Raw genomic sequence first — 25,892 nt, 5'->3', positions numbered from 1 at the left:
GTGTACAGAGTTGGGATTGTGCTTTTCAAACAAGTAATGTTAGAAACAAAATATTTAAATCCTTTTACTTGAGTGTATTTCTTTACATGGCAGAAATATATTGGTAACACAATTAAAACTATAGTAGTAATAATAGTAAGTGTGAGAAATAATAGATTATGTGCAGCAGCAAGCTTGAGAATCTTGCCTTTATTTTCTTTGCAGATGTTCTTTTGCATGTGGATGTGGAGATCTATTTGCTGGTTGTTATGAGGGGAGCCTTTTGCTGCCGTAGGGGCTGGGGCTTGAGCAAAGAGGCAAGGAAAGAAAAAACACAGGTTCCCTATTTTGTGATCAAACTGTCACCAAGTCCTTTGAATTCAGTGAGCTCAAACCAATGTGAGATCAGGTGCAGCATGTAAATATTTCTGCCTGTGATGTGATCCTCAAGCCCTGCCTTTATTGCAGAATTTGTCTCATTTCAACTGTCTGCAGGAACTCAGTGAATCAGGTTGTTACATTGCTGGTGACTTGAGGAGAAGTCACTCATTTCTGGGACAGGGGTAACTGAGAGCCAGAGGTAAAATCCTCTCATGAAGTCCATGGGGACTTCTGGCCAGATATTGCTTCTTGTTGGGTGTGACATTCATAGGCTACTGTTGTCTTTAGGGTTTGCTCAGTTTATTCAGCCAAGACCTGAAAATTCAATTCTAGCTTGACCAAAACCTTAGCTCCTATTTATCTGCTAAAGAACTGCTGATTCCCTACTAAATTGTATTCATGGGGTTTATAAATGATGTGTCCAAAATCTGTGAAATCTATAAATACTGTGAGATCTGATAAATACTGATAGATAAATACAGACAGACTGCAGTTTTACATCAGTGTGACTTTGTTACAGTGTTTGATGAAATTGCTCCATATTTAAATCAGAAGCTCAATGACTGTGTGTGAAGTGGCTTGGAGTTATTTTCCTGCTGTATGTTTTTTCCTTAGATTTTCAGAATTTTAAATATTTTTTTTGTACACAAAATAAATACACACTACATTTTTTTTTGTATTATTATTTCTGGAGAAAAAAAACCATTTCAAAGATATCATGAGCCATGTGTTTTTAGGCTTATTTAGTACATAGCTTTATACAGTTTATTCCTAATTAACAGTGACCTCTGTTGTGTTTGAGATCTAAGAGCAGTGTTTGAATTCCATGTTTGCAGAACGGGCTCTGACATAAAATTTCTCCCTTTTATCATTAGTGGAATTGATTGATGTCTTTGCTTAGCAGAAAGATTGCCACGTGCATACAAAGACAGCACGTTTCTCGCTCTGCTTGAAGTGCATGTCATGCCATTTTGCTTTTAAGCACATGGTTCAGAAGAGATGAAATGGGAAAGCCCCTGCATCCATCACCTCTGGCTGAGCACTGCAGAGGTGTTCTCCTTGTGTTCCTCTGGCACATGACTCGCCAGGAGCTTTCATACAGACCCAGCCTCAGAGTTTCCTCCAGTCTGGTGAGATTTACTGAATTAGAAAGACTCTGAGATAAATCACGCTGTGAAAGAAACCAAAGGGACGCACTGAGCGTATCGGTTTCAGTCTGCAAAGACTGACTTTGTTTACTCTGGTTCTGTGGAAACCACAACTCAGAGGCTGTTACAGAGGAAGTTAATGGAGATAATTCCTAGATGGGGAATTAAAAAAAAGCTACTTTGTGAAGAGGAAAATTTATTTCAGTGCACAGGGAGGGGAGATGTTCCGGCAGGTGTGCGAGCTGGTGGCAGAGGATGAACCAGCCCCGCTTCTGCAATGTCTCAGCAGCTCCAGGGATGGCAGAGAAAAATGTTACCAGTACTGAACTCCAGCTTGCTGTCCTGCTGCCAGCACATCCTGCACTTGGACATGCAGCCACTGCAATTATGCATCGTGGGTCCCGTGGCGTCTGGCAGGAACAATCGCGGCGCTTGTTCTGCGCCCAGCACGCTGTGAGAGAGCAGAGTCTGTCTGTCTGTCAGCACTGTCAGCGGGGCTGTGTGTCCCTCTGTCCTCCCTGCCTGTCAGCTTGTCCTTGCTGTCAGGAGAGTCTGTCAGCACTGTCAGTGGGGCTGTGTGTCCCTCTGTCCTCCCTGCAATCAGTTTGTCCTTGCTGTCACACAGCAGAGTCTGTCAGTGGGGCTGTGTGTCCCTCTGTCCTCCCTGCAATCAGTTTGTCCTTGCACACTCAGATGATGCCATTAATTAGCTCCCTATGTTCCAGACAGGGCCCAGCTCTGCAGAAGAGCTGCAGGGTGTGTCTGAGAGCCAGACAAGCTGGAGGTTTCTCTTGGGCAGCTCGTGGGTGGTTTCAAGTTACTCCATGTTTCATTGTCTCCTGTTTGCTGAAGCTGGGTTTCAGATCATTGTGCTGGTTCTCTGTGCTTCTTAAAGACACGGGTTCTGCTCCCCAGCCTGCACAAGGAACTGCACGTTCCCTGTGTCCTCTTCACAGCCTGGGAGTGGTTTCACCCGAGGGTGTGTACAGGGAGCCAAAACCATCTTGTTACTGACACACAGGGCATAGGTAGAGGGGCTGGGCAAGGGAAAATCTCTTGGCTGTGAGTCTTGGATGAAAAGGTTTATTTTCCCTGGGTTATTCTTCAAGAAATTCACTGTAGCATTACTCTAATGAGTTCTTTCTCTTATTTATTTTTGCAATTAATGTGGGCCAATTCAGTAGGATGCTTTGTGTTCCCTGTGTTTTCTGGTCTGACACTGATGGTGTGTCTGCCTGCTCTGGACCTGCTCTCCTGTGGTGTGGAGCATATCCCCCATGTTGTGCTAAATGCATTTCAAGAGAAAGGTCTTCTTGACAAATGTATTGCACAAATCAGACAAAGCTGCAGTGAGTTAGACAGTGACAATAGATTATCTGGGCCAACCCTGAAACAGGGAAATCCATTCTGATTTTATTTTTTTCATTATTTCATTTGACTTGGCACCATTCTTTTCCTGTGAAAAGACTGAGAAATGAGAAATATCTCCTACTTCATCTGCAGCACCTAATGTAAAGATTTAAGAGGGTTTGCAGTTTCTTGAAGTTCAAGTGCTCTTCATTTTGGCTGTACCAGTGAAGCTGCTACTGTTATTTAAAAACAGCAGCTAGAGAGTTGCTGGTAATAACTTTCTGTCACAGTGAGTTCCCAGGCTGACCATATGCTGGGCAAGGGGTCATTATCCTGCTTTGTGTTCAGAATGCTTTGAGGTCCTTTGGATGAAGATACTTCAGACAGTTGAACCATTTTTCCAATGTTGTAAACATTGTTATCTCCACAATTAAAGAACAAAGTATATTAAAAGGAATGTCTCTATGCCAAGCAATTGTGAAAGAGGAGCTTCACCTACCTCTTCACTTGTCTGTGCCCATGAGGGGAAGTCCAAACACTGGAGACAATTCAAAGAATTCCTATGCCAGCCCAACACAGAGAGAAATGTATTCCTGTTTGAAGCATAGGTGCCTTCTTCAGGTATTTTTCAGAAGTGTTTTGTTAAGTTTCCTCTTTCTAATTACCCATCAGGGCTTTCTTTTTGTTTTCCTAATAAATATTGCTGTAGTTTTGTAGCATGAAAAATGGTTCATGTTTTTGATCTGTTTGAAATAATTGACTTAGGGCACTGGGTGAGCACCATGGAAATAGCTTTCCATGGATCACGTGGTTTTTCCCCAGGTACAATAGCATTACTTGCCAGTTTTCTGCTTCCACATCCCAGAGATTATACTCTGCCCTGTCTAAGGTGTAGTTTTAAGGGTGTGCCTCCCTCACTCAAAATAAGGTGTATTTTTCAAACCCTGATCGTCAGGGTGGCTGGAGGTGCCTTTTTGTAAACCAATGCTAAGATGTAGCAGTTCATTTTTACACCTTTGTGTTAAAAGTAAAGAATATGATGCCAATGCTTTAGGTCCTGCTACAGGCATCCTTAAACCCAGCAGTGATAAATGAAATCAATTTGTGTAAGGTGGCTTTTTCGTTTTCTTTAATTGGTAAAGGATGACTTGATGATCCAAATGTTCTCCTGCATGAAACAGAATAAATGTGAAGTTGTACCAAGGGTGTCCAGCTGCATTCCTGGTGAGACTTTTCTAAAGCAATCAAGGTTTCTTCTGCTTCTTGCACTAATCGTTAATAGCTATGCTGTTGTCACAGCTCAAAAACTTTCCTATTGACACTTCAATCATTTTTAAAGATCCTGAATGTTCAGCATGTATTAAAGTAACCTTTTGCACTCTATTAAAATTTAAGAACTGCTAGATTTTTAGTGAATGCCCAAGCAACTGGATCATGAAAGCATTACCTTGTGCCAAGGGCATGATGCAGAGCACCGATTCCTTTTTAACAAATAATAAGAAGTTTGGCTTTTCATTTACACATTCTGCCAATTGCTAACAAGTTTCCATCTTGTTCAAACACTGAATTGATCCCAAGAAATTGAAAATATTGATTTAACCCTCTGCCTGGTTTGTGCTGTGGGCACCTGCTAGTACAGTCTTAGCACATTACAATTGCTTGGCCGTAATTCCTCAGGGGACCACTAATAACTACCACATTTGTCTTTTCATCTTCTGAAATTATGCTAGCAGTTGTCCAAGTCAATTGTGATTCATTTGATACTGCTCTCCTTCAAGACATATTGCAACCAAATAGACTTGCTCACCAGTAATATATCTGATGACATAGTTAGTTCTAGTTAATTGACAGAATGATTCAGGCTTTTATGGATGGCATTAATTGGTCCCTGGTGTCCATGCAATAATTGACCAGACAGTGTAGGCTACATTAGCTTCTCATCCAGTCAGAACAGTGGTAAGATGAGGTAAATGTGGTACAAATGATAAAATGGCTATATTTTAAATCAAACATTTATAAACTATAGAAGTGGGAGATTGTGGCATCAGGAGGGTCTGAATAATGAGAATACATAAATGTCCACATCAAGGGTTGTGTTTTCTTTTTTTTTCCTCCCCACCCAATTAACACATGTGGTAAGTCACATTTAGATGCCTTAATGGACTCTACTTGAATCGTGGTTTAATGTGTAAAGCAAAGTAGGTGGAAGGGCTGCTCGTGGTATTTCAGCTTCTCTGTGCTGATATGGTACAATTTTAAGCCTGGTGTTAAGTGTTCCAAGGAAGTTAAAGGTTGCATTTACAGAAAGCTCTTATTTTATTTTATTTTTCCCTCCCAGAAAAGGAGATAACTTGTGGGATTATTTTTACATATTCCGGGTGTCCAAGAAATGCAAAGCCTGTGCTCAAATAAAAAGTGTAATTTGTTAGAAAAAGTGAGATAAACAAGAAAAGTGACATCCAAACAATACTAGCTAGCCTCAGATCCTCTTGGGGAGTAATGATTGTGCTGGTTATCACCTGCTTTTCTAACTCTCTGTTTTGTGTAAGAAAGCCATAAAGATAAGCCAGGAGGGTCTGCTGGGCGTGGCTCAGATTTAGAGGAATGTGACTGAAAAGAGACCCAGAGTCAGGGAATGTTCTGAGTTCAAAGGGACCCATAAGGATTGTGGAGCTGAACTCCCTGTTCTCCACAGGATGACCAAAACTGGACCGCATGAGCTGAAGCAGAGAACAGTGCTGGTGTGGCGGGGGGTTCTGTTTGGACTGGTTCAGGGATATTTGTCTTACAGGCCTATCACACAGTTCATGGTGTACCCAGCACCTGGGGCTGTGTTTACAGGTTTTTAGGTCATACAGAAAGAAAATATCAAACACACATCTAGTGGGGGAAAAAAAGAATTGGTCAAGCATTCCTCCTATCAGTGTATTTTTTCTTTCTGTCAGTATATTGCCAATTTAGTTTTTAGTGCCTTAACATGGGATGTTCTTTGGAGCTTGTTTTAAATCTGGAAGGTATTTTCTTGCTTAAAGTTTAAACTTCGTTTTGTTAAGATCATTCCTCTGTGTTTATTCTCACTAAAAAAAAAACAATTAAAAATCAGTTCATCTCCTGCCTTTATGCAGCTCAGATGTCTTTGCTGCCCCTGCAGACTGCAGCACTTTTTCCTGTGCCCACGAGGCAGCCCCTGGCCCCCTGTGCTGCTCTCCCAGCCCATTTATCAGCCCCTTTCATTCCACCAGCAGCGTGTTCATGAGTGCAGTGCCCTGCCAGAGCTGCCCCACAAGCCTCCCCACATCCCCCTGTGGGTTACAGCTCTCTGCAGCACGGGAGAGGCTTCTCTGGGGATTTGTAGGGAATGAGGATGCCCATAACAGGTCAGCTGAGCTGCTCTGGGAACAGTCTCTACCCAAAATACAGAGATTGCTGGATTAGTAAAGAATGCCAGCCACCATCAGCTTGGATCACTTCATTCCCTGCTACACCCCTTTTCACTGCCCTATCCCTTTTGCTTAAATCTTTCCAAATTGCAAAGTTGTCACAACATCGATCATGCATTCCTTCGGCGTCGCGCTCTTGGTGGGGACTGCCAAGAACAAACAATAAAACCAGTTGTTGCCCTGCTTTAATTTTTATGAATTGTTGAATGTCCTGAGCTCCCACTGATTTCAGCCTTCTAGTGGGAATTGAGGGCATTCAGGGATTGCTGGGAAACTCAGCCTTTACACCATGTACATGCTGATTGCAATGTCTGCACTTCCTTGTAACTTCTTCACAAATCAATCTTTCCAATCTGCTAGTAATTTACTGCTCTCCCAGATGCCTTCAGCATGCTGGTATGGTTTTTTTTATTTTTGGAATTGATACCTGCATTTGTGTTGCAGGTTGAGTGGGTTGATACAGGAAAAGTAGGAAAATCTTGACTGAAGAAAGTCTTCTGGGAATTGATCCTTTTTCTTGTGAAATGGGCCCATTTCTCTGTTTTTACAGACTAAGCTACATTCAGATGAGGCTGTTCCTAGATGGATGGTGTAGTTTCTTTGTTCCTGGAAAAACCCCTGGGTGTTTATACATGAGAGCAGTCCCGCATGGCTCAGAGGGTGTGTCTGCCCTGTTGGATGTGAGCATCCTTTGGAAGTGAGATCTTCTCAGGCAGACAGGAGGTGTTATATTTCCCACAGGTCACATTAAGATTATGATCCTTCAGAACACTGATTTTGTGCAAAGGGATGTTATTTCTGGGTAAAGAACACTGCCCACAGGTTAGGTCAAAATAATGTGATCTGCTATTGGAGGTATTGGATTTTATGTTGAAGAAAGCAATGCTGAACTTTCAGGCCAATGATTTCTACTGAGCCCAGAACTGAATGCTAGCTGGTTTTATTTCCCACATTTTAGGAAAAAGACAAGACATTTATGTGAAAGAAAACAGAACTTTTTAAAAAGTGTACTTTATTTCATGACAGCAGTGAAAATTAACCTACATCTAAAATCAAGGTTTTCATTTTACATACACCTTAAGATGTCACTGATGACAACTTCAATTTAGCTTTTCAAATACTAAGGAATGCAATTGACTTTAAGGAAGCTTAAGAACAGGGATTAAATTTGCCTAATTTATATAATTTGCACTGGTTTAAAGCTTCTCAAATTAGAATAAGTTATAATAGTTAATGCAATTTACTAATTTAGCTTAATGCCATTTACTAATTCCTAAAGTCAGGTAAATATTTAACCTCAAAAGTCAACAATTTTACCAACTCAAATCTTTTAACTGATAAAGATTTTGCCATGGTAAAATATTAATAATTTCTACTTAATCCCAAACTATTTTAAACCCACATTTTTAGTAAAATGTATGGATTGAGTATGAGCCATCAGCTATATAAAAGAACAGAGGGAGGAAGTGGGGCAGAATTTTTTATTTTTGCCCTCTAATGTCTCCAGCATAAAGAGCTTTATTGCAGGTTTCTGTTACCTCCTCTGTTCAAGCACAACCATGAAACTACAAGCTTAGAAGAGGAAAACTTGATCCACTTTGGTCCCTGTTGTTCTTTTCCTGTGATCTTTACTGCTTACCACAGGGATAGAGGATCTAGAGGGCTGAGATTAATTTTCTGAGCCTGCTGTTTGCATTCACGTTCAAATGCCATGAGCAGCTGGGCTTCAGATTCAAATTTGAGTGCAGCAGTGAAACAAGACTCCCTTGCTTGGATTTTTCTTTTGCCTACAGCTCCAAAGTGGCCCACAAGTGTCTGCCTGCCTGTTCCCCCCAGTCACTTCTGCAAATCCCTTATAAGCATTGGCTGGAGGGGTGATGTTCTTTGGGAAACACCTTTAGAGACTTCTTGAAAACAGGCAGGCAGATGGGGGAGAAATCCAACAAGGAGTTGACCCAGAGGTCTTCTTTTGGGGGTCTTGCTTAAGAATATACAGAAAGAAAACTGACTGAGATCTGATTTCTGTGCAGATTCACTTTCTCAGGTGCACAAGTCAAAGTATTTCCAGTGCTCGGAGAATCAGCAAATAATTCAGGCATAAAAGTTTGTGGTCTAACTTTATAGCTGCTAAGAATATTTAGCTCATGATCACTCTTGAATGAGCTTACTTATGCACACAGAAATGTCTGTCATCTTCACTTTTTTTTTTTTATTCTGGAGAATATAAAAGAGCCTTTTGTCCAGGTGAGAATGGGACAAGATGCAAACAAAAGCCTGCTGGAATGGCAGATGTTACAATAGCAAATAAATGCTAGATCTGAGTTACTGAATTTTAAAATCTTTTATAAATTGGCTTACATTTTAATTGAAGTGTTTCATTAATCTAGTGGGAATGAAAAGATGAAGGAGAAGCCAGGGTGATTGTTTCAAAAGCACAGTAATACACTTTTGTTTTCAATCTATGAACTTGTTTTTTTAACACGGTCGGAGTATCAAGCACTGACAGGTGCAGAAGACACTGTGGATGAGTTTCTTTCTCTGTGAGTGAGTGCCATGAAGTCTCAGACAGATCAGCAAGGCAATGATTCACCCTGTGCAGGTTTGAAAAGGGATTTGTCCATATTGGATTGTCCTAAGTTTCCAGAGATAATTGCGTTGGCTGTTTCTGTTCCATCACACATGCACACCCTGCACTGGAGCCTTCAGCCGCAGTTGCTGTAGCTGAAGAAATTCAGTTTTTCTGCAGTATTAATGTGGAGTGTGTGAGTTCCTGAGGGAACTCTCTTTTTGTTACTCAGATCTATATTTCTCTCAGAAAATGCTGTGTTATAATTTCAAGCCAAGCATCTGATGTGATCAGTGTGGCTTCAGGGACTTGTTTACTGTGTCTCCGAGTGTCCTTTTGATAGCTGAAGCTTATGTTGTAAATACCCTCTCTGGGAGGACCATAAGAAAGGATTGTGAAGGCATGGGAGATGGTTCTGGCAGTGATGGATGAAAGGTTGTGTCATAAAAGAGGCTTCCAATCAGTCTGGTTGGCACTGGCACGGGGCTGCTCTGCTGAGCCTATATCAGAATCAGGTGCCACTTGGTGCCCATGGCCTGTGGGAGAGGGGAAGTTCTCCAGCTGCAGTGAGGGATTCCAGCATGCCCTCTTTCCTTAACTTTGGTTCATTCTTTAGCACACACGTTTCTTTCTAACTTTTATCATTCATTGTCTTGAGCAAAACCATTCCAAACCGTGCTCCTCTCTTGTTGCTGGTGCATTCCCAGATGTGACAGAAGGGCCAGCTCTGCTTTGAATTCAATATCTCCTGTTTAGTTTTCATTTTCAGCAAAAGATTCAAGTTAACATCATGTAACAAAGAAGAAATCAGTGGGGACTATATAGCATCAGCCTTCTGCTGTTTCCCCCTCTATCTTCTTTTCAGCACCATTGTGCTGGACCTTTGCATGAATTCTGTGGTTCCTTTTTTAAAAACAATTCCAGTTGGCAGCAAAACGTCGTTGACAAGATTTTCTATCTTTAATTCTCCTACTATTCTGCTAAGAGCTGGAAAGGTGATTGATTGCAAGGCATTTGTTGCCCCTTGAAAGCCTCACGCTTGTGTGCAGCAGTCCCAGACAGCCCTGGGAGAGGTCGTTCTGTCCAGGCTTGCAGAAGCCTTTAAAAGTCCTTTTGGCAGGGGATTCCCTTCTCTGTAGGTGTGGTCTCCTGTGCAGGCAGCTGTCCCAGCTGCCCACTGGTGTCCATACAATGGGACAGGTCCCTCAGCTGCCTGCTGCTGTGGCAAGTTTGGTTTATAGATACAGGAGAAACTTGGTTAGGTATAGGAGAAACTTGAATGTGTTTTTCCTTTTATCTTCTTGTGGTGGGTTGAACCTGGCTGGATTCCAGGCACCTACCAAAGTCTATCACCCACCTCTGCAGCTGGACAGGGGAGAGAAAATATAACAAAGGGTTAATGAGTTGGCATAAGGACTGGGGGGGATTGCTCACCAATTTCTGTCATGGGTAAAACAGGCTCTAATTAGAGATATTACTTGAATTTATTGCTAACAAAACCAGAGCAGAATACTGAGAAGTAAAATAAGATCCTAAAAACACTTTCCCCACACCCCTCTCTCCTTCCTTCCCAGCTCTCCCTCCTCCCCCAGAGGGGCAGGGAGACAGGGAATGGGAGTTGTGGTCATTTTACCACACAATGTTTCTGCAGCTGCTCAGGGAGAAGAGCTCTTCCCTTGCTCCAGCATGGGCTCCTTCCCTCAGGAGACAGTTCTCCAGGAACTTCTCCAGGGTAAATGTATCTCACAACCAACAGCTCTCCCCAGAATGACCCAGTGTGGACTGCAGGGGCTCAGCTGCCTCCCCAGGGCTGCAGGGGAGTCTCAGTCCCAGCTCCTGGAGCACCTCCTGCCCCTCCTGCTCTGACCTGGCTGTCTGCAGGACTGCTCCTCTCACACACCTCACTCTGCTCCTGTCTCACTGCACTTACATCACTTACATCACTCCAATAACTTTCTTTTTTTTTTTTCCTTCTTAAATCTGTTATCACAGAGGTGTTGCCACCATTTCTGCTTGGCCCAGCCTTGGCCAGAGGTGTGTCCATCTCACAGCTGGCTGGCACTGGCACTGCTGGACACCAGGAACCTGCTGGCAGCTCCTCACAGCAGCCACCCCTGCAGCCCCCACGCTGCCAAAGCCTGGCCACGCCAGCCCAGTGCACTTCTGTGTTCCTCCTAAATGTTTGCATGTTCATGGCTGCTCTGAGCAATGTGTGGCAGCATTTCTTCCCTCCTTTGCCTGACTTTCAGCAAGTGAAATGTTGCTGTTTGGCAGAGCCAGGTTTCTCTCTGACAGAGTGCCTCTCACTCTGGGTGCAGCCCAAAGTGTTGCTGTCAGCATGTCCTGGTTTGAAAAGGGAGTTTTTTGGGAGTCAAACCATGACACAGCATCAGTGTGATCAGAACTGGGCCCCTGGCACTGCTGCACTGCCCTCTCCCATCTGGCTTGAAAAGAAAGCAAAAGAGAAGAAAAAACCTCAAATCTCTGAAGTCCAGGAAAGAAGGGGGCCACACATGTTTTAGTGACAGACACTTTTTAAAGCTTGTTTGTGTTTGGGTGATAATGTACTTCAGTATGGTAGGGGAAATGAGAAACTTCACACTTGGCATCTGGAAATCCTTGTGGCTCACTACCCTCCTTGACAGCAATTATGTGGCTGTAAATTTCCCCCAGCAGAAAACATGTAACTGCATCAGCTGTACCAGAAACAACCTTTCATTTTCTTTTAAATGGATGTGTTGTTTTAAATCTCAGCTTTTTAATAGCTTCATATAAACGTTTGTGAGCCTCTGAGGTAAGGAAGTATATTTTTCCTTCTTGTTCTTATGTCATAGACTCACTGAATCAATTAGGTTAGAAAAGATCCCTAAGGTCATGGAGTCCAGCTGTTAACCTAACACTGCCATGTCCACCAGTCCTTATGGAAAATCAGTCTATAGCTCAATTTAGTGTCTGGAGTGGTGAGTCCTGACATATTCATATGCATCTCACAAAGATGAAAGGGGTGTCACTCTTGCAAGCACTCTTGATAAGTCTCTGCAGCACTAATTTATTCTCTTTGTGCACATGTGATAGCTAAGCCTGGTGTCAGATGCAGTTCCTTTGGCTGACCCAATACCCATTTTTTTGCCTTTCAGTAGCAAGAACCTCATGTGTGCTAAAATGTTGATACTGGTGTCGTAGCCAGGTTTGGGATGGATTTGCCAGCTGCCTCAGGGAAAATGCCTTTACAACCAAAACATATAAAGTTTAAAATACAGTGCAGTGCTTCAAAGTTTGTAAAAGTAAGAAACTTGGTGCCCTGTGGAGTTGGCAGAAGTTTAGGTACAGTGTAGTAGTCTGTACACTGCCTGTGTTTTGGCAATATTTGGCTGAACCTAAATGTGGAGTATTTAACACTTTAAAACCCTTTTTCATTTGTTGCTCTCAGCTGTGATGAAGCTCAGGCCCTTTTCCTCATTGGAAACTCTTCTCCATGTGTCAAGATACATCCAGCCAGCCTTGGCCAAGGCAGAAGTCAGATGCAGGAGTCTTGGTCAGGGCTTTGCCCAGCAGTAACACCCCTAAAACTTGCTGTGGTGTGGAGACTGCACACCATGGGCCAGGCAGAAGGGAAGGGCTCTTCCAAGATGAACCCATGTGGAATGGAGGGTTGTCCTGGAAAGAGCCAGGAGAGGGGAAGGACTGGTGTTACTTTTCCTTACTGTTGAAGAAGGGCTGGGGGAGGAGAAAGAGGGAGGGAAACAGTAGGAGAGACAGCACATTGAAAGAGGAGAGGGAAGAATGCATAAAGTGCCAACAATTAGAAGAGAAATAAAATAATTTTATGCACCGGAGATTGCTGATTACCATACCAGCAGGTTAGACTAAACAGATGATAAATTCTTATGAGCAAACTGTGAGCTTGGTAGGGGCAGAAATCTCTAAGCTACATTAATAATGTTGACTTCAGTTCCAGATGTGTGTGTGTGTATTTAAACATTGCTCCTCTGCTGTGTGAAGCTGCCCTGCTCATGGCTCCTGCCAGTGTGTCTGGAGATGCCAGCAGTGGGGCTGGGCTGGGACATGTGCCCCCATCCTGGTCCTAATGCCAGCCCTGAGCTCCTGGAAGTGTTCAAAAGGCACATGGATGTGGCACCTGGGGACAAGGTTTGGTGGTGAGCACGGCAGCGCTGGATTAATGGGCTCAGGGGTCTCAGAGATCTTTTCCAGCCTTAATGAACCTGTGAGTCTGTGGTGGAACTCAGAAGCAAAATCCTTCTGCTCCTTGTGAAATGTCTGTTGCTGCTGTCAGGATTAGAAACCACTGGTTTCTGTCTGGGGCTGCTCCATAGGATTGCCACCCATAGGTGTGGGTGGAGGGCAGGCAGCTCTTAGGGACCTTTTTCACCACCATATGTTGAGAGCTAACATCTGTAACAGGAAAAACTGTGAGAGGAGAACAGGCACTGTGAGGGCAGCACACAGTTACATCTACAACAGGCAAAAAAACTGTGAGGGGAGCACACAGGTACATCTACAACAGGAAAAAAAACTGTGAGGGGAGCACACAGTTACATCTGTAACACACAAAACTGTGAGGGGAGCACACAGTTACGTCTGAAACAGGCAAAAAAAAACTGTGAGGGGAACACACAGTTACATCTGAAACAGGCAAAAAAACTGTGAGGGGAGCACACAGTTACATCTGTAACACACAAAACTGCGAGGAGAGCACAGGCGCTGGGCAGAGCTGCTGCTGGAAGCCCAATCTCCTCTTCAGCCCCATGTCCATGGCACAAAACAACCTGTAAATTTTCTCTCCCACTGCATCAGGCCTAAAGAAAGTGGGATTAGGAATTATGTGTGGAACTGTGTTTGCGCTTCATTACTCATTTATCCAAAACAAACAAAGAAAAGTTTTCCAAATGTACATGTTTTGAATAAATGTTATGTAAAGTAAAGCCATGAGCTGAGAAGCAAAAGAAAGCAGTGATTTACCATAGAAACAAATAAATGGTAAAAAGATGATAAATAACTGTGATTTTCCTTCTGTTCTCTGGCGTGTCCTACCCCTTAAATTATTTTTCTTTAAAGAGCACTCTCATCAACCAAAGCAACACTTTGACTAAAAACAAAATGTCACAAAGATTACAAATATTAGGGTTCTAAAACACTTGGTGGCTACACAAAGCAAAATTTTCTTATGATTCTCCAAGACAACCCTGCAGATTTTGAAAGGCATGAATGGGTGTTTTCAGTGATAATGAAATCAGCAGCATGGTATTTACCCTGCTTGGGATGTACAGTGGGATGCTGGAGCCTGGGGCAGAGAGGCAGGGAGAGCCAGGCAGGCATTTTTATCTCTTTCAAATGGGTAGGTTATGAGGAACACTTCCAAACAAAATGCATTATGGTGCAGTATTATTTGATTAGTCAGCTTTTCATTATTGTATCTCTTAGCTGGGTTTCAAAATAAGCAGTGATGCCTTCTGTTCTCTGACAGCTTGTGGTGTTCTGATGCCTGAGTTTGTGATGACATTAAGGTTTCTTTTTCTCCCCTTGAACTGGTGTCTTGGGAATCTTTCAGAAGTGCAGCAATGTTGTTCTTCTCCACTTTAGCTGGAACATCAGTGACCCAGTTAGGTTCTGCAGGAAGGCAGGAATGGGCAGCTGATCCAATGGAAAAGAGCTATGGACAGGTCTTTCTTTTGGCTGGAAAAAAAAGAGCTAAAGGAGTCTCAATTTTAAACATGTTTTGAGACTGAGTTTGTAAGAAATTACTTACCCTGTAACTCAAGTATGTTGTAGGTCTCTCTTGTGGGTTCGTAATTGGTGCAAAATGTTTATTGTACTGTAGCTAGAATGACACTGTTAGCTGTAAAATCTCCACAAAATGCTACTTTGTGCCTGTGAAATAACTTGGAAACCAAGGTTGGTGTTGGATGTGTCCCAAGCTCTTTCATATGCCGTTTCTCCACTTGGCCCATCTGGTGTCAGAAGCTGTCATCTAACAGAAACCAAGGCCAAATACCCTGGACATAATGAAAATTTAAATACCTCTTTGCACCTGCTGTGAAAATAAAGCATCTTAACTGCATGAGACGCAGACACCACGTAAGTCGTGAGCTAAGCAAACAGTTTTTGCAAAGAGTTGCATGAAATCCCAGTGCAGGGCTGAAAATGAAGGCAGCTCACCAGGTGTTCTCTTGCCTGTGGATGCATGGAGCCGTATGGCTGCAGGCTCTGGCACTGCCCTGTTTTAGACAGCCTCTGGATGTGGCCAGAGCCCCATCACTGAGCGGCACAAGTGCCCTGCTCTCTTAAAATCTCCTTACAGCCAGTGCTGAGCTGAGAAATTGTGTCACAGCTTTTCCTGTTGGTTGCTGCCATCTCTGGAAGAAATCTGCTGAATAATTCATTCTTCTGTGAAATAGATGTGCCTCCTCGGTGCTCAGCTTTGCTGTCTGTTGGTGCTGCTGTAGGGCACGGTGCAGTGTCTCACTGGTCTGGCTGCAGCTCACTGTACAGCAGGCAGAGCTCAGCAGCGTGTCTGGCACTACACAGATGTGTGTTTTAGAAAGTGCTGGCTTTTCTAGGGGCTCCTGGCTCTGAGAGCCTTGCAAGGAGCAGGACTTCCACAGCTCTGGTGTGACAGACAGACAGACAGACAGGTCTTGGTTGCTCTCAGATGGTCCCTGGGTGTTTCTGCAGTTCCTACACCCGCTTGCCTGCCTGTGTGCGCCCGTTTGTCCGTACGGATTTCTCTGGTGGATATGTTGTATAAACAATATCATGCTGTTCTGCCAGGCCAGCCTTTCATTAGGCCACTTTGTGCAGCCATCTCTGAGTCTTTTAAGTACCATCTCTGCGTGCAATATGAATCTGGTCAAAAGGAATTTTTGTGATGCAGTGATTCAAGCATCTGCCTTTTACAGTTTCTGAGTCACAGCCTCGTACTCAGGACCTCACTGAAGCATCAATACACAATTTAGTGTAATTTTTTGGTCTTTTTGATTATCTCTGCCTGAACTCAAAGCACTTTTTTGGGGGGCTATGCAGCTTAGAAGCATGTAAGCATTAAGAAATACATAGAATGTAAAGTGGTTAGAGCACTGTGGTTGTGTAGTGCTCTAATAATAAACACGGGGAAAAAAGGATACTTTTGTGATAGTTAAAGTGTCTTTCTTAAAGAATAAACAATAGGAAGCAAACCAGCACCCAGGATTTCTTCTCTGCAAACAAGCGTTACTTAAACAGCCGTAATTCCTTTAAAAATGAACTTCATTTTGCCTATGAGAACAAACAGAACTGAAGCCACCTACTGAGAAATTCTATTTTGCTAATTTTTATCTATTCGAATGCAAATAGTGGTTTTAATCCCCTTAACTCATCCATCATGCATGACAGGTCAGCCAGCCCATTGTCTGTGTGTTTGAAGGATTCTGTCCAAATCAGACTTTCTGCTGGGCAAGAGTCTGCTCCTTTCTTGGGCTGCTCCTGTCCCTGAGAAATTTGAATGTCCCTGCAGCCACCTCGGAAAACAGCCCGGGAATTGCACGTGGAATTTGCACAGGGTTTTTGCAGAGATGTTACTGACAATTCCTATCAGAGCAGGGGAAAAAACCCCACAATGTCAGATTAAGGACATCTAGGTTTTTGTATAATCTGCTAAACATCTGTAGCTGATCCAGAGATATGGCAAAGGTCAAAGTTTAGGGATTTTTTTTTTTCTCCTGTGGGGATTTCTTTGTATATTCTGAAGCCTAAAAATTGCTATTTGTTTTGAAATGCATTTTTGGTTGCAGTAAAATACAGTTTATTGTAAGTGGAAAATTATTACTAGGGGCAAAAAAAAAAAAAAGCCATGTATTTTTGTAGCATTTAAATTTTAATTAAATGGGTCTTAGAGTAAATTGTAAAACCTTCTTTTGTTGAGACAACTGACACTGACAAAATATTAATTAATGAATATTCAGAGAGCTCTCTGGATCACTCCTCTCTTTTTGAAATATGTTCTGCCTCTGTTTTTAAAAAAACGGAAGAAAATTAATAAACATTGCTTATGTGGAATATTTCCCAGTATGAAGACCTGCCAAACAGAATCTAATGCATTGCATTAATGTCAATGAACACTTTAGAACCAGATGTGTCTATGGGTCTTTTTCATTGTTTTCTCTAAAACTGAAGCTGGGATAAAACCCAAAGATTAAGACTTGACATGAGGAGAATATCTTTCTGTGCTACTATTAGGTCATTTCCCTTTTGCTGTGTAAATTAAATTGTGGTCTTGATTCAATCTGGGATCATTTTATTGTTGTTGGTTTTAATACAATACACAAAAAGTTCTTTTCTTTGGAAGTATGATTATGATATAACTTAAATGACTCATTGTAATTGTTCACTCATTGGCATCTGAAGGGATTATTTTGGTTATTTTGTGTCTGGGATCTTTTCTTTCCCCTCTCCTCCTGGGCAGCCCAGTTAGGGTGTGCCTGGCAAACAGTTAATTTGTGTATAATAATATTTAAGTGTGTTATTGTAGTTTTTTGTGTGCATACATACACACAGCCCTTACACTGGGGCAGCCCTTAAAACCTGTTTTAGGAACCCTGAGGTCTTTGTCCCCTCCTGGTCCTGTCCTTGTGCAGCCACTTCTGTACATGGTCCTTACCCAAATTCTGAACCAGACCCTTGGCTCCCAAAGGATTCAGAGCACCAACAAGCTCCAACAAGTCAAAGACACATAGTTAATTGTTATTTGCTCCTATCCCATTCCCTGGGGACTGTGAGACCTGCCTGTGTCCTGGGCCCCAGCCCTCTGACACTTACTGCTGCTTAAAGAGGAGAAAAAGAAAGAGGAAAAAAACAACAACAAAAAACCCCAGAAAAATAGGGGGAAAAAATAAAAGAAAAAGCAAAGGGTGGGGGGAGATCAAGGGAGTGTTTGCCTTGGCTCACTTGACAATTAAAAATACATAAGTGAGAGAATTGCCATGAACTTGCCCGAAGGGCTATAATAAATAACATCCTGCATAACTGGTATATAAAGGGTGCTCAATGGTTTTGAGTGAAATGACTGTGTTTGTTTTTAGGGTTGTTGGCTGGGGATTTTTTCAGAATTATAGCAGCTGGAATTCAAATAGGCTTATGTTTCTGTATTTGTGGTAAACATATTGTAAAAATCGCTGTTTGATCAACTATAAATATTACCAGTTCAGAGGTTAAATGCTGTTGTTAAAGGCACTCAGGGAAATCCAGCAAAGTGTAAATATGGCAGAAAAAGCTAAACAATATGGCAAAGGAATATTTGCTGACTTAAGAGTGCAGGATCAACACCAATATTTTTCCAGTGATGCTAAACCTCTTGTAACTGCTAAATTGGATTTGTAGTTGAATGAAGTATCAGCTGCTGTGGGACAAGCCCATAAAGGTCGGACGGCTGGCCTTTTGTAGGCAGGGCTTAGAGGACGATTGATATGTTTTAGCACTTTTGGGATTATTGTGATTAGGAGGAAGCCATTCTGAATGATAGAGAAAAGGATGTAAAAAACACAGCCCACAGCTGGTAAGCAGCATGTGTTTGCTATAAGGAGAGGTCATGACTAGTTGATCCTGCTGGTTCAGGCACTGATTGACAGTCAAGAAAACTTGATATTATGAAGCAGACCCTTCTGTTTTCTCCCTTCTTTTTAATCTCCTAAAGAAAAGATGGTTCTGTTGTGTTAAGTCAAAGTATTACAAAATCTGGAACACTCTCACTTGTTGCGAGCTAGATGTTCAGAGACACAGCTGCAAGTTTGAAGTTGTTAAAATATCATGTAGGAATTAGTATTCAACCCATATCGGTGAGAACAGTAAATAGAAGTTACAGAATTAGCTCTGGTGTTTCTGTGTTTGCCTTTTTTACATGTGTCAGTCTTAACAAAACTGCTCTTTGCCATCTACTAGAAAATTTATGCTAAGTATGAGGAAATTTCAAGTCTGCTGAACTTGTTGACTATTATGTGCCTGGTATATCCAAGATTTTTAGCCAGGAATAATACGTGTAAAAATACTTTACCAGCCAGAAAACAGCTTTATCATTTTATTTCTATTAACCACCTGCCTCAGAGGAGGTGTAGGTTATTTCCTCTTATCTCTGCTATCCACTTAAAAATGTAGAGCTGGTTTTTTTCCCCCCCTTTTTTTTTTTTTTTCTCTGAGCAGCCACCCGAAAGCTCGCATATGCACATTTAAATAGTTGTATCTCTGACTCTTTTTACTGGGGCTGTACCTCTTTCAAAATTTGAGTTTAGCATACCACACAGGAAAGAACACAAGCTTGCCAACTCCCGCTGAGCGTTTTTTCAAGCCTGTGAAAAGAATGAATTATTCAGCAGTAAGCATGCTTACAGCTGGCCATTTGGGAGCTTTGATGTGCGAATCAGGCGGTTGCATGAATGCCCTTATTGTCATGTTATGTGTACACAGTGTGTGAATTATTGAAAATAGTGAGGCCTGAGCCTCATCTGGTAGAGATTACAGTGCAGGCATGCTGGGTGAAGGTCTGTAATTGAAAATCCCCAGATGCTGTTTATTTGGCCTCTGTCACGTGGCCCTTCTGCAGAAAGCCTGGCTGAACAAAATGCTGCCCGCCTGGGAAGCGGCGCCCAGCCCAGCCCTGTGCCCGCCACTTAAACACCTGCCCATAATATTTTTAAAAGCTTAAATTAGATTTGCCTATAACGTTTAAATAGAGGATGCCTTACTTAGAGGTTTAAACTGCTTAGCCAGTTGTTGACTCGCAGAACTCTTTTATCTACAAGAGGCTTTTTGTTAGCCCGTTTAGCCTTGAGGCGCCTTCGGGAAGCGGCGCTGCCGAATTTGAGGCGAGGTCTCCCAAAGCCGGATGTTCCACCAGCAAAACAGAGTGGAAAAGTGCTGGGGCTGAGCACCATGAAGAGCAGCTTTTCCCCCACAGGCTGTGAGCTCTCTCCCAAGGGCCCCGTGCCCACTTTCTGGTGGGGAGAGAGTTCAAAGCAGCACATCCCTGCTGACGGTGTCTGTGCCTGGGCTGGGATCTTCATCCAGCTCCTGCTCAGTAGCCAGACAAAGAGCTGGGTGCTGCTCCCAGGAGAGCACTCACAGCTGCTTCCTCATGGAGAAAAAGTCCCACCAGCTCTCCAAATCTGGCCCCCAGGCAGCACTGTGCATTCAGCAGGCCAAGCAGAAGTGGAGTTGACCAAAACTGGCTGAACAACCTGTGTTATGGTGTAAACATGGCTGTGAGAATGATTTGGGAGATGAAATTGTGCAGGTCTGTTCCCAGACTTCTCAGTCAGGATGGGAGATACCTGTTCTGAGCCACAGTCTTGTCGAATTTGAAGAGATTAATACTGTTTCATTATCTGAAAAAAGTAGGCTTTTCTACTTGGATGTAACTTGAATTATGTGGCTGAGTATGAAAACTTTTTAAAATTAGCTGTGCATTTTCAAGTTGCTAGCTGGCTTTATTTCCCACACTTGCCTATTTTTATCCCAATTGGATAGTGCCTATTACTGGGAGCTGGGAGGGCAGAGGTTTAATTTGTGTCATTAATGTTCTAAATGAAGATGCCCACCGGCCTCATGGCTGCTCAGGGACATGATGCACCAGCTCCCTGCCCTGTTGCCTGGCTTTGAGCACTGATGCTCAGACAGGAGGGACACAGGAAAGGGACACAGTGTGGCCAGGAGCATGTCCACAGCTGTGCAGGTGCTGGTAGAGCTGCCTGTGATGCTCTGGTGCTGGTGCTGTTTCTGGCCCATGAAAGGGATGCCAGTTCTGCCTTCCTCAGTCAGGGGTGGATTTTCACCTTTAGGGCCTCGCTGGTGCTGGGTGAGGGGGGACAAACACACCATTGGCACCAAGGGCAAAGCCAGGAGCCTGACACAGACCTCTGTGGGGGCTGATGCTTGCCTGCTTTGGGCTGTTCTTGGAGACAGTGTTGGTGGGGGAGGCTCCCTGCACAAGGGCCCTCTGTTAGAGCAACAACTGCCTCCCCCGGGCAGAGCAGTGGGAGGGGAGCTGCCCCACTCTGCAGCTGCTCCTACTTGTTTAGAGCAAGAGGAGCAGAAGTGTCAGCTCCCTGCTGCCTGAGAGGTGTCCAGGATCTCCACACCCTCCCCTGCTGAGGGTGCTCAGGGATGGGGCAGTGGATTGGGAAGGTGGAGGGAGCCTGTGTGCCGAGGCTTGGCTGGAGCAGGGCTGCCCTGGGGACTCGGCTGTGCCCTTGGAGGGGCCACGGTGGAGCTTTGAGAGCTTTGGTGTCCACAAAGCCTCACAGGATTTTAGCATCTGCACTGTTTGCTAGCTGAACTCGCTTTTTACTCCATGCCATGATTAAAAAAGATGTTCCTTTGCACAAAATGCCTCTTCCACAGCATCAGTCCAGGGAGAATTATAGTTTGCAATGCACTGATGTCACAGAAAGACATGACAGATAAAGCCTGAATTAACGGGGAAAAAAGCAAACTCTAAGCAGCAGCCTATGTAAAATATTTGTTGTGGTCCTGTCTTGATCTTTTCAAGATCCTTGGAAAAGATTCCTGTGCTGTGAAGATGTTTTATCTAACCAGGCACCTCCCCATGCCTCTCTTTGATACCTGAACCAAAACATTCAAAATAGGAGACTGTCACAGCAAATGACAGGAAAAAAGAGCTGAAAATTTACAGTTCATAAATCTGACCTCTTCTCTTCTGCCAGGCAATTTCCCAGATCTGTATGACAAGGAGACAGAGGGAGGGTGTGTGTGGAATGTATTTCTGCAGCTGAGCTCTTCTAGAGAAAACAGATCTATTTATTAGTAAGCATTTTTCACCCTAAGGTTTCTAATGGCCAGTTAAAGAAGTTCCATGAGCCTAATTTTGTTTCAGACTCTTCTCATTCCCAAGAACAGGAAAGGGTGTTTTTAGGATTATTAGGCTTTCCTTTCTTTAAAATCCTCTTTGGACTTCAGTTGATCTGGAGATAAGATCATTTCTGTCCCTATCTGTCAGAGTTGGTAAAGAAGAGCACCAGTGTTAGGTAGATAACATTAAGGTTGTAAACTTTTAGCTGGGGGCATCTATCTTGTTTATATCAGGCAGTGCTTCTGTTTGTGTTTATGGCTTTTGGTAGCCCAAGAAGGAATTTGTGTCTTTTTAGATTGCTGTGGCCAGGGAGAAGGTATTTAGTGAGTCTTCAGTATCTCCTGCTCTGGCTAAACCTGATGCTTGTGTCTTTGCTGTGTTGAAAACATGATGGTATGGAAAACATCGCTTGGGCTTTTACCTCTGCCACTTTTTATGGCTCCTGGTGGAGCTCCTCCTCCCTGCAAGTTAAGGCAAATTATTCCACCCTATTGAGTCTTCTGGAGTTAGGCTCTGGGTAGCCTTCAGCTTAAGGGAAGCAGGCACTTGCCAAAGCTGCAGTCTTGTTAGTCATAGCCCTGGCCAGCCAGACAATGGCTACAGAAACGCCCTGTGAGTATTTCATGGGTGGGCTGGGGCTCAACCAGAGACAGCACTCAAATAATACAGTCTAGACTTTCGGTGCTTGGTGTTTTTAATAAGGATGCTTTTCCTATCATATGGCTGCCTGGGAGCCTGAGCTTTCCTTTAAAAGTATCTTTTTACCTCTCTTGTCTGGGAGGAGAGCTGTGAAACCTCAGCTGTGGCCAGGGATTGCATAGGGCTGCCTTAATGGGCACAGGGTGGCTGGAGTGACCTGTGCTGTGCCCAGGTATTTGAAACATCTGCAGCACAGGCAGAAGGACAAGAGACGGCATTGCATCCTTTACATCACCTTATAGCATCACTGACCTGGCACAGTCACCTGCTGCTGATCAGAACAACCTGACAATATTGTTGCAGCAAAAAAAGCCCACTCTGGGTATTAATGTGTGCACATACTTAAACATGTGCAAAGCAGGTACTTTCTGGAGGGGAGGCATTCCCCGATTAAATCAAAATGTGCATTTAGAAATAGGAAAATGTCCATATCACCTATCACAGCGGTGATTGCAGGAATGTGGTGATCTCTGCATCTCAGCCGGCTGCAGAGGCTGCCCTTGCAAGCTTCTGTTTGGGTTATGGGAAAGAGCACGAGACCAGGGAGATACAGAGGTGGAGCATGCCCTGGTTTCACCCCATGAACACAAAGGCACATGTTCACTTCAAATGGCAAGTATTTAGTGAGCACAACAGGCTGCAGAACTCGTGTTCAGCCTAAAGACAAGGCCTTTGCATGAAATTAGGTAACTACCTGCTCGTCTGTTTGCATACGGAAATCCCTCATTTGTGTGCAGAAATGTGGCTGCTTTGTGTAACTGTTTGCTCACGCAAAATTTACCTCTTGAAGTTTGTCCTGAAGAGACCTGCTGGAGAGCTCCAAACCAGTGGCTGGTTGTGGGAAACGTGGCACACAGTCCAGACCGAAACAAAAACACAGCTCTGCTCTGAGTTGATATTTCATGTTCTGGTACCCATTTAGCAAACATGAAAGAGGCAGGAACCATGAGGCGTTTGATACAGTAAGGCTTACAGGGGGAGACAGAAGAAAAAGTCTAGTTTGACTAAATGTGTTCAATCTTTCAGTCGACAAAATACATTTCAAACATATTCAGGCTACTTCAAAATGTCCCCGTCTCTCCCCCACAACATTAAAGCTGTAAGGGTTTAAAGCCCTGGCTGATAAAATAATTTTCTGCATTCCCCAGCTATGTACTCATCCACTTCAAAATAGCTTGGTAGGTGACAAGTTATTTTCTTAACCTCCCCATTTTCAGCTCACTGTTAAATCAGTTTTCTCATTTTCTACATATGGGCTGCTTTTCCCCTGTGCTGAATGCAAATAGCTCTGTAACTTAGAAGTTGTTGAACAAGTATATTTAAGTTATTACAACCCATAGAGAAGAAACATAATATGCAGTGAAAATAAACAGGACACCACATAAAACTCATGTTATCTTCCATGTCAGCAATACTTGGGAAGGAAATTATTTGGATAGAAAATGTTAGTTTGCATTAGGTAGCATAATGTGTGACTGAAGAAGAGTCAAATAGCCATTTTAGAGACTTGGAAGTATTTCACATTTCCAAGAGAAACAGAGCTCTGAATAACAAACCACTGTGTTTATGGGCCCTGCTCCCACAGGGGCATCAGCACTGCAGGGCAGCCACTCTTGTGAGTTATTGATTGACAATCTGCTGGACTGGGACAGTGATTTCCATCTCTGGAGGAGGCTTTCTGGCAGGAAGGACAGGTTTTGCTGTCCTTCTTGCAGAATTAGAACTTGGAGAGGAGCTGGCACATCTGGGTGATTGGCACTTAGGCTCAGGTAGCACACGACCTTCTCAAGAGCAGCCTCTCCTCCCCTCAGGGCTCCAGGGGGACAAAAAACACCTGGAGGAGCCCAGACCTCGTGTCAGCCCCAGGGTGGGAGTTCTCCAGTGAGGGATCATGCTGGGCACTGAGCTGACCAAGGAGGTGCCTCTCTGCCTGTAAAGGGCTGCAGGGCTTGGGTGGGCAGACACTGAACTTGTGGTGCTCTGCACAGTTCCTGTGGCACGGGGAAAGATGGAAGAGAAATACTGGTGAACAATGAGAAATACTGGGAGATTGTTTGCACAGAAAAGTGGAGTACATGTAAGATAACAAACCTGATGTGCATGGAGCTCGTGTGTTCAAATGTGGTTTTTGATGGCTGTGATGCTGCTTGTCCCTTACCATGAATTTCTCTTTGTTTCAGGTAGGAATGAATTGATAGCCAGATACATCAAACTTAGGACAGGGAAGACACGGACCAGGAAGCAGGTAAAATAACTCAGTGGGGAAGTATGCATGTCAATGAATGACAAAACCTGGCATTTTTGGCTGCAGTGGCTGTCTGTGCTTCAGCTCTGATGGGATGATGTATTGACTTCACTATTCAGATTAAACACATGCTGTTTAGAGAATATTTAACACTCTGGGGTTTATGTTGTGGTGGTGTGAGGATTCATATTTTATTAATCTGTCTGTAAATGAAGCTATTATCCCCCCATATTTCATAAAAAAAATTCAAAAGTTGAAGCAAAACCATAAAGTACTGTGCCTTATTTCTCTATATAATATTATAATATAATTATTATTTTGAGATGGTAAATAATGAAACTTCTTAAAAGTTAAGAGAATTTGGCTGTACAATAGAGATTATGATTCTTGGATATGAGAGGTAACCATATAAAAATGAACTAATCATAATCATGCTCTCAGGTTATGGCCTGTAGTTGCCATAAAATAAATAAATAAAATAATAATTAAAATAATTTTAAAATAATTAAAAATATAAAATAATAAAAAATAAATAATTAAAAATAAATAATTAAAAATATAAAATAATAATCAAATAAATAATTTTAAAATTTCCCTAAGAGCCTTCACGCTCCTGGTCTTTGACCATGGTAAGATTTCATTCATGTAAGAGTCTGAATAAACCTTAAAACTCCCTTAAGTTTGTTTTACATGATTACCACATAGCCATTAATTTATCTCCTATTACTAAGTCCTTTAATTCGTAATATTCACAGTAATCAGCAGCCTTGCAGAAAGCACAGTTTGTGTGCAGTTTGTGCAGTGGTTACTGCAGAGTTTAAAACCACTCCACAAATGGCAGAGGTCCCTTGGCTTTAGGGTCAGGTGTGAGATTCCCCTTGTGGCCCTGCAGGTGTGTGCCAGGGGGCGGGCATAGGCTGGCCCATGGCACGCTGTGCATGTCCTGCAGGGCAGAGGGAGGTGGCACTGGGTCACACAGAGCTGCCAGCACTCGGGTTTGAAGCACTTTGGGTGCTGCTTTGCCCTGGGTGGTGTCCCTTGTCAGCCAGGAGGAAAGCACGTGTGCAAGGGATGGAAAAAAGCATCAGAAAGGAGGAGAACTGCAGCACATGGAAAAGAAGCAAACCAAAGACTGACACAGAAATCACAAACTAAAGGCAGAGTCCCCACTTCTGCCCTGCCTTGCCCGTGCAAGCTCCAGGAGCTGGAAGTTATGCTGGGATCATAAAGT

General features: G+C 43.2%; 1 protein-coding gene across 3 annotated transcripts in view; it reads left to right on the top strand.

Annotated features, from left to right (window-relative positions):
• The window catches only part of TEAD1 (TEA domain transcription factor 1), a 156,685-nt gene that overhangs the window by 87,002 nt on the left and 43,791 nt on the right, over positions 1 to 25,892 (top strand). For all 3 annotated transcript variants that reach the window (XM_071456627.1, XM_071456626.1, XM_071456628.1), the window contains one exon: positions 24,597 to 24,661. In XM_071456627.1, the coding sequence (XP_071312728.1) occupies positions 24,597 to 24,661 (65 nt within the window). The remainder of the gene's footprint in view (positions 1 to 24,596; positions 24,662 to 25,892) is intronic.

This window comes from Agelaius tricolor, unplaced genomic scaffold (genome assembly GCF_023055355.1).
Source record: "Agelaius tricolor isolate 1412-34295 unplaced genomic scaffold, bAgeTri1.0.p SCAF_62, whole genome shotgun sequence".
NCBI lineage: Eukaryota > Metazoa > Chordata > Aves > Passeriformes > Icteridae > Agelaius > Agelaius tricolor.
This window is presented reverse-complemented; position numbering and strand designations above follow the sequence as displayed.